The 9,416-nt window shown below is 42.5% G+C and overlaps 1 protein-coding gene across 1 annotated transcript in view; it reads left to right on the top strand.

Annotated features, from left to right (window-relative positions):
- Positions 1 to 2,374: 2,374 nt before the first annotated feature.
- Positions 2,375 to 9,416, top strand: part of ZC3H8 (zinc finger CCCH-type containing 8) — a 36,281-nt gene continuing 29,239 nt past the window's right edge. The window contains 2 exon segments of the mRNA XM_006902759.1: positions 2,375 to 2,451; positions 7,139 to 7,249. Coding sequence (XP_006902821.1) covers positions 2,375 to 2,451; positions 7,139 to 7,249 — 188 coding nt within the window.

Raw genomic sequence — 9,416 nt, 5'->3', positions numbered from 1 at the left:
ACTCATTTTTTTTTAAACAATTATCATGTCTCGGAATACTACGCTGCATTGAAAAACAAAGAACTCATGCAATATTATCCAAAATGGGTGACCCTAGAGGACATTATGCTGAGTAAAATATCTCAGTCACAAAAGGACAAATACTGCATGGTGCTGCTGTTATAGAAAGTGACTGACATCAGGATTGGGGTAAGACTGAGAAAAACTGGATAGATATGTATACTGAATTGAAACAGATGAGGGACGGAACAGTTTAAAAGTGATATATGATAGCATATTATGATTATCACAGGAATTCAGAATTAAGGTTGCATAGTGGGGGGGGCAGGTTTGGAGTCGGGGGGATTGTATACCAATGAAGAAGTTTATCTTTTGCTTTTCAAAGAGAGGAGCAAACTGGGGGGGGGGGGTAAAGAAAAAAGTGCAACAATGAATGAATGAAAACCTGAAATCTCGGTAAATGTTCATGAAAATTAATAAAATAAAATAAAAAAAATAATTATCATGTCTCCTCTGGTGCTGTTAAAAGAGCCCTGAGCTGAGTGGAGGAAAAAGAGATCAGTATTGGGTTGGATTTTTCATTCAGTGGATAAGTAGCTGGAGTGTGTGGCCAGACTGGGCCCACCCTGTGGGGGACACATGCACATGATCCAGATGAAGAGTTTGGAAAGCAAGAAATAATATTTCCAGTCCCAAAATGCCCCCAAAACGTTGAGGGACCAGAGTTTAGAGAAGGGGGAATGATTTAAAGTAAGTTACAGGCACAGGCAACTGCCTGAGGGATTCCCCTGGCCAGAGAATCCCTTGTTTCACAAAATCCATCAGCAATTGTCAAAAAGGGAAGTTGATGCTCTTCTCAATGTCAAATGGGTTTCCCCCCACATTCTGGATTTCCATCCACCAGAGACACACCCTCTCCCAGACTCATAATACCACTCTGGCCTCTTAAAGGGAGGCTTACCTAGTGCAGCTGCCTGCTCATGGCCTCTTTGTGCCAGGGATACTGTGGGGAGAGGTTGGATGGGTCCTGCCTTGTGCACTGCCGTCTTAATCTTAGTTCCCCTCTATGGCAGTGGGGGCAACAGTACTTCCTATCTTTCAGGGCTTGATAGGAATCACTGGAAAACATCTAAGCAGGGATGCTCAGCAGGGGCCTGGGATTATATGTCCCCATTCTGCAGATGGGGACATGGAGGCTCCTTCCATCTTCTTTTAATGCTTCCTGAATCATTTCATTTTCTCCCCAAAGCATCCTTAAGTATTGCAACTTGAAGCTTGAATTTGTTCTTCAGTTCCTTCAGCTTAAGAAATGCCAAGCAGGTTCAGCCCTTTTGATTTTCTGACTATTGCTCTTACTTCTTAGAAACACTGTTATTAGGTGCTATTGAGTCTAGTACAACTCATATTGCTATCCAGATCTGAACCCTGTCTCCAATGTGTTGAAATGTGGCATCAGAAATGGAGGAAGACTCATCAACAATCTGTGTTATGCAGATGACACAACCCTGTTTGCTAAAACTGAGGAGGGCCTGAAGTGCTTGCTGCAGAAGGTCAAGGACTGCAGCCTTAAATATGGCTTAAAACTCAACATCAAGAAAACAAAGATTCTCACCACTGGGCTGATTGACAGCATTGTGGCAGCCAGGAAATTAAAAGACGAATTGCACTGGGAAAGGCTTCTATCAGAAACCTCTCCAGAGTACTGAAGAGCAACAGTGTCGGTCTGGAGACCAAGATGTGCCTGATCTAGGCCGTCTTTACAATTACTTGCTGTGTGTCAGAAAGCTGGATAATAAAAAAAGGATGATAGGAGAGAATGGATGCCTTTGAACTGTGGTGGAGAAGAGTACCATGGACTGCTAAGAGAATAAATAGGTTCGTCCTGGAGAGGGTGAGACCAGGCTGCTCATTGTAGGCACAGAATTCTGAAGCTTCTTCTGACCTATTTTGGACATGCTACAAAGAGGGACCAGACCTTGGAGAGGGATGTCATAGTTGGGAGGGTGGTGGGACAGCGCAGGAGAGGAAGACCCGCTAGAGTAATGGGAGCAGGTGTGTCAGAGACAATAAGATTGGCACAGGATAGAGCAGGGTTTAGGGCCGTTGTACATAGAGTCACTATGAACAGGCGACTCGATGACACTTAACAGCATGACATTAGAAAGGCGCCTGCACAAAGAGCTTTCCAACAGGGGGCGCTGTGAGCCGAGGGCGCTCAGCCTCAGATCGTTGTCCGGTGCGCATGCGCGGGCCCGGCAGCAGGCGGGGCGGAAGCCGGGGCCGAGGCTGGCGGCGGGGCGGGGCTTTCAGCTGGACTCCATGCTCTGTAGGCGGGTCTGTGCCTCCCTTGCTGACATTGTGCGTTCTCGGGGCAATGGATTTTGAGAATCTTTTCTCCAAACCTCCCAACCCAGCCCTCGGCAAGAAACCGACCACGGACTCTGACGAAAGGTGATCCTCGTTTTTTCGTCCTTTCCCTGCAAGGGCCCGAGCCGTGTGCTGGCCTCGTCGCGCCGCGCAGTCCCGCGGGAGGCGCGTGGGGCGAGCGCAGGGTCTGGCCCGACCGGCGCGAGAGGTCCTTTGGGCGCCAGAGAGGGGTTCCAGTGTATAGGCCTCCATAGCTAGAGGTCCAGAGCACCCGGGCGACGGGAGGGACAGGCCCGGGTGGCCACGGGGTCGGGCAGCGGAGCCGCTGCTGGATCGCCTCTGCCCGCACACGTGCCACTGCTCAGGCTGGCCGCTGGGCCCGCTTAGTTGTCCGGGCACTGTTACTCCCCCTAAGCCTATTTCTTATAGATCGCAAGAGGGCACAGATCCTCACTGACACAGGACCAAACTCTGCTTTCACTAGTTGTTGAAGTGACTCTTCTTTCATTGATGCTAATGACTGTAATATGTACAGCAAACCCTTGTAGCGTTTACATTTGCTTTTGTTGTCATGTGCCTGTGGACCGTCTAGCGGATTTTTATGGCCTGTGAATTGCACGGAAGTATTCGAACAGCATGATTTTGGGTTGGCAGTGCAACTCCTTACCCATTAAACTACCAGCCTTTTAGAAAAAAGGCATCTTGGGGAACAGTCATGAAGTTTGGGCCTATGAGTCAGTAGGCATAATTAAACTTGAGTTTCTTCAGCTCTATACATTTCTGATTCTGCTGAATTTTTCCTTTCAGTATTACTCATCCATTTACTTTCTCCATCTTACATACTTCATGTGCCTAGAATTCTTTTTTTTTTTATTTACTTTTTTTGTGCCTAGAATTCTTAATTCAGGATATGTATCCATCAAGAACTTTATTTTCCAAAATTCCATAGTCACCTTAGAGAGAAGATATTCTCATTTTATGAGACTATGAGATGAGAAAAATTGAGAGGTTAAATAATACAAGAGGGCACATCCTAAATGGTAAAACTAAGATTAAGTTGCCCAGGCTGTGAGACCCCAGACACTATTCACCAAACTGAGATACAGAACATCATCCTTATAAACTATGTTGTGCCAGTTGTCTGAGTTGTCCATTAAGCTACATTCCCAAGCCTTCAAACCCAGTTAACCAATCCAGTGAGTTTAGTGTTCAGTATCTTTGTGGAATCTTTAACTAGGCCCGCAACATGCAATATTTCAGATGATTAGAAAATTAAAGACTAACTTAGAATTGCAAAGATGAGGCACCAGTAGAGTTTGACAAGCAGCAGCCAATGAGAGAAGAAGCTATGTGGTATTAGTATTCCTGAATCCAAGAACACACTTCCTCAGGAAGAAGGTGATAAACTTTGTCCCATCTTCCTCATAGGCCTGGAATTGTGAACATTGAAGGTGAAGTGGTAAGGGAATATCTACCTTGAGGGGACATGTGGTTTTGGAGCATGTACTCTGAAACCTCGCTGTCTGGGCTCAAATCTCCTACCATGCTACTACCTCTGTGATACTTGACAAGTTGCACAGGGTTTTGGTAATTCCGTTTTCTCATCCATTAAAAATGTGTAATATGATTGGAGCATACATGATATTATGCTTACTATGATTACTATGTGCTGTTGAGTCGTACAACAGCTCTGAACTCTCCTGTCCTGATCCAGTCCTGTAGTAGTAGTAGTGTTTTCTTGAAACTTTTTGTTATGATAGGAATAAAAGTTTATAAAGCAGATTGGTATTACATTCATGCATATTTTGTTTTTTGACATTGATTATTATCTCCACAGTATATCATTATTCTTCCCACTCCCTCTCTGTGGTTCTTGTTTCCATTCATTCCTCCATCCTCTCGCTTCCTACCTTCTGAGCTGTTTCTTTGGACAGTTGCTGCCCTTGTCATCCTATGTATCGAGTGCTCTAAGTGCTGTTGTTACTGGTGTTACTGTTCACCTTACACATAATGTCTATTGTTTTGCTGAAAGTTGTGCTACAGGAGTGAGTTTCGTGCCAGGCCTGGATTCCAGCAGTCTTTCAGGTGGGTTAAGCCTGGCCATTGTTTGAGCTTTGTTCACTGTCTCTTCCCCTATCGTGATCCCTTTCAGTTAGCAGTGGTAGCTGAGCACTGTCTAGGGATTCTGGTGTCATGGTCTTCTGGGAGTTGAGGATCTCAAATTCTACAGGCTAGTTGTTTAACATGCATCTTTGATTTTCTTCATTCTTTGCCCCAGTTACTATTTACCAATATAGAGTGTAGGACATTGTCCTTGGGCATCATATGGCAGTTGACCTGGGTGTCCATGGAGATTCTGGTGCATGATAAGGGTTAGCTACTGCTATTAGTACTGTTGTAGTGGAGATTATCATTATTCTATCTACCTTAGGAGAACAGGGTGCCCTGGTGACTTAGTAGGCTAAGTTTCTGGTGACTAACTGCCTAGTCCGTGATTTGAACCCGTTAGTTGCTATGTAGGGGGAAGATGAGGCAGTCTGTTCACATTAAGGTTTATTACAGCCTTGAGAATCTTTTGAGGCAGTTCTATGCTGTCCTGTAGGGTCACCATGAGGTGGAATCAACTAGATGCTGGTGGGTAGTTTTTAAAGAGAGCTTGATTCCTGTGGGATAGGATGATTCCTTACTAAAAAGAAAAGGTTCCCAGGTATTTGATTTATTGGCCCTTGTGGTTTTGAATTTGTTACGCCATCTGGTAACGAAACTCCAAAACTCTGGCTTGGGACAGATGCCAAAACTGTGAGACTTGTCGCTTTGAGAAGAAAGGACAAGGCCACTATTCACGTTCTCTTTGTTCTAGCAATTCGTAAGGATTTCACGTTCACTAGTCCTGGTCTTTATTCTGACAGGGAGAACTCTTCATCCCGCAGGTTTCAGTGGCCAGGCTTTTTCAAGGCACCTCTGCATGGACTCAGTCTCCATCCTTTCACTTAGTAACCAAACATTGTCTGGCACGTATCTCATTGTAATTCAGAACTTTTTTAAAGCTTTTTTTCAGCATCCATTGTTTGCTGAGACATTATATTCTTCAGTTCTTTATATCTATAGCATTGGGGGTGGTTCTTCTCTACCATCAAGTTGGAACCAACACATAGCTGACTCTCCAGCCGGTTTTCAGAGGCACTCAATTGCACGGGAGGATATTATTGCCTGCCCTTCTCCTGCAGAGTAGCTTGTGGATTCGAACCCTGCAGCTTCTACTTGGTGATGGAACTTAAATGCATTGTTGCTTAATTTATCATTGTTGATGAATAGTTTAAATTCATCATTTAAATTCTCCTGTGGGTTTTATTGGCAGCTTTGCTCACCAGTTTCTTGGCTTTCCTATTTTCTTGACTCATTTTTTTTTTTTTTTGTATTGTTGGACTATCTTCAAGGAATCATTTGAGGTGATATCTGTGAATGAGAAATTTCTTGGTCTTCTTGTTAGGCACTAACTCATAGTGACTTATTTACAACAGGTAAACCCCTCCTGATCCTGTGCCAACTGCACAGACTCTGTTGAAAGCCTGAAACAGCTTTTCTTTTTAATCTTCCTCCTAAATCTCAGAATCCACTCTTCAGTATTCCTTGTCCTCGTCTTTGTTTCCTAACATTTAGAAGGCTTTTAGGATCAGAAAACCATTGGCCCCCACCTTCAGGGGTCTTCAAACTGAGGTTACTATTCTCCCAAGTAGCTAGAACACTCTGCCCTTGGTGGGCTGGTACAAGATCTGTAGTTTTCCTTACCACCTAGGATCTAATGTACGAAGCATAGTTGTTGTTGTTGTTGTTAAGTACTGTTGAGTCGTAGACGACTTATAGCCTATGAATGTTTCTCCAAGTTCATAGGGTTTCCGGAGGCAAGCTATTTCAGAAATGGATGCTACTCCTGCTTCCAAGCTTGTTTTAATTGGGGAGCTCCACCAAACACTGTCCACTGTAGGTAACCATTATCGCATTTGACATAGCAGTGTCACAGTGTTTAGCATCACAGCAACCACAAGTTACCTCTGTACAGAAAATGGACAGACTGGTACTATGCCACTTAGAAGAATATTTGACTAGAAACAATTAAAATCAGGCCTGAGGGGTGCACACTAAAATCACCCATCTTGGACTTGGTAGCATCCCTTGCTATCACTAGGCCCACTGAGCTCTGTGTTGTTGTTGGCTTAGTAGCATCACTTTCTGTCTACTAGGCCAACTGCACTCTCTCGTTTTTGTTGTTGTTAAAAGCGCCGTTGAGTTGTAGATGACTCATAGCGCATCTAGTTGTTGTTGTATTTGTTAAATGACTAGACTGGAGAATGACCAAATTATTTCTGTAGCTACTGATTAAGTTCTTGAATACTGTTTTTGTGTATCAGGGAGCCAAAACCGAATCATAATTGACCTTCAAGGGGGTTTTCAGAGGCAGTAAATCACATGGGAGGAGATTGCCCATCTTTCTCCCACAAAAAAGCTGATGCATTTGAACTATATACCTTTGTGTTTGGAGCACAGTTCCTTACAATTATGCCACTATTTCAGCTTACTCATTAACATGCATTGCATTTAATGCTCATCAAAATTTTATATATTATTCCCTTGGTGTAATTGCAGTGGAATTGGCATTTAGAATTTCTTTGAGGACAAGTTGAAGATAAGCTTGGTGCAGTGAATCTTAATGATGTGGTATTTAGCCTTTTCAGGTCAAAAAACCCCTTTTGTGTTGATGTTTTTACTACAGAACTGATGGTGAAATATATGACACAGAAGTTGAAGAAACACAGGAAGAGACAATAAAACTGGAATGTGAGCAAATTCCCAAAAAAGTAAGATTAAGTTAACCTACTGAAAAGTAGGAAGGAATTTTAGTCCATATTTGAGGCCCAGTTACTATGTCAGGGAACTTTGTTAGCTTTTAAAAAATTAACTTTTAAGAATCTTACTATTTACCATGAATTGTTTGGTTAATTTTTTCATTTAATCTTTTCCTGTTTCTGGGATGAATTTTAAACTTTGAAGGACTTCTTTCTTCAACTTTTTATCGTGATTTGGGTGCAAGTTAATTTTGCATTTGGCAGTCTACACACAATATAGCAGTACTGACATGACCCTGTGTTTCTCTTTCCCACCTGCTTTCTTTTCTATCCTTGCTGCCTCCTAAACTTTGTCTCTGGACAAGCAAATGACCTATTTTATTGCTGTTTTAAAATTGTGATTTTAGTGAAAATTTACAGAAAGGATAGTATTCATGCATTCAGTGATACATTCCCACTCTCCCCTCCCTCCGCCTCTCCCAGTTAATTTTGTAATGCATTTGTTGTTGCACTTTGGCAGTTAACATAAATGCAATGTCTAATCATCCATTCCCTTCAGATAGTTCTTCCCATCTCCCTTTCCAATGTAGTGTTCATTATCTATTTGTTCTTTGCTCTCCCTACCTTATGTCCATCCTATTTTTATAACAATAGTCTTATGCAATATTTGCCTTTTTGTACCTGAGATATTTTGCTCAGCATAATGTCTTCCAGACTCATTCATATTGTGTAGTGTTTTACAGGTTCATTGTTTTTCAGGGCTATGTAATATTCCATCATGTCAATGTACCACAGTTTTTCTGTCTGTTCTTTTGTTGACAGACACACGAGATATTTCCATCTCTTCACTATTGTGAATAATGTGTACATGGGTTTGCATACATCTGTTTTCACCACAGCTCTGATTTCTTTAGGGTATATTCCAAGTAGTGGGATATGGGATGTTGTTATGTGCTGTTGAGTCATTTGTGACTCATAGCGACCCTATGTCCAACAGTTCCAAATCCTGCTCTATCCTGTGCCAACCTTGTTGTCTCTGATACACATAATCCCTTAACTCCAGTCAAAATGAGGATCTTACTCTCTTGTGCTCTCCCCTTCACCCTCCCAAGCATGGTATCTCCAAGGATTGGTCACTTCCTGCAACATGTCCAAAGTATTTCAGACGAAGCTTCAAAATTCTTGCCTCCAAGGAGTAGCCTGGTTTCACCCCTCTCTAGGATTAACTTGTCTATGGTATATTCAATACTCTTCTCCAGCACCACACATCAAAAACATCAGTTCTTTTGTCTTCCCTAATCATTGTCCAGCTTTCTGTTTCCAACTTTTTGAGAAAGCACCAGACCACCTTTCATAGTGGTTGTACCATTTTACATTCCTGCCAGCAGTGAATGAGAATTTCACTCTCTCCACATCCTCAGCAGCATTTGTTGTTTGCTGTCTGTTGAGCTTTAATATTGTTGAAGTGAGATGCTGTTATCTCAGTATTGTTTTAATTTGCTTCTCTCTGATAAACAGGGATTTTGAACGTTTCTTCATGTGTTTGTTTGCCATCTGATTTTCTTAGCTTGTGACTATTTTGTGATTGGGTTGTTTACCTTTTTCCTTTTTGGTCGATTGATTTTTGATTGATTGTTCTAAAATGTGTATAACTCCTTAGTACTGTGGTTTACCTTACAGGCCTGCCTGTTGCTTTGCCTAAAAGCTGAGCTGTGGGAATAATTAATTTCTAGGTTGCGATTAGGGGCCACAAGCTTCTATCAGCCTGGTTTTTGTGTAGGATTTAGAGTGCTGCCTCACCTTTTCTCCCACTGTTGTTATGTGACATGGAGCTGCCCACGACTCATAGCAACCTTATGTATGTACATCAGGCCGGAACTCTGCCGTTCTGAGCCAGTCTCACAGACTCCAACAAACCTACCCCCATTACCCCAGTTACCAGTCATCCTCCATGGTAACTAACAGTCAAGAAATCAAAAGACATATTACATTGGGAAAATCTGGTAAGGACCTCTCCAGAGTTCTAAGAGCAAGAATGTCAGTTTTAATATTAATGTGTACCTAATTCAAACAGGAATAGATGGTATACCAATTGAAGTATTTCAGCTAACAGATGCTGCCCTGGATGTACTCACCAAGTTGTGCCAAGAAATCTGGAGAACAACCACTTGGCCAACTGACTGGAAGAGATCTATATTTGTTCCC

This window comes from Elephantulus edwardii, unplaced genomic scaffold (genome assembly GCF_000299155.1).
Source record: "Elephantulus edwardii isolate Elephantulus edwardi_28Jun2011 unplaced genomic scaffold, EleEdw1.0 scaffold00447, whole genome shotgun sequence".
Lineage (NCBI taxonomy): Eukaryota > Metazoa > Chordata > Mammalia > Macroscelidea > Macroscelididae > Elephantulus > Elephantulus edwardii.
This window is presented reverse-complemented; position numbering and strand designations above follow the sequence as displayed.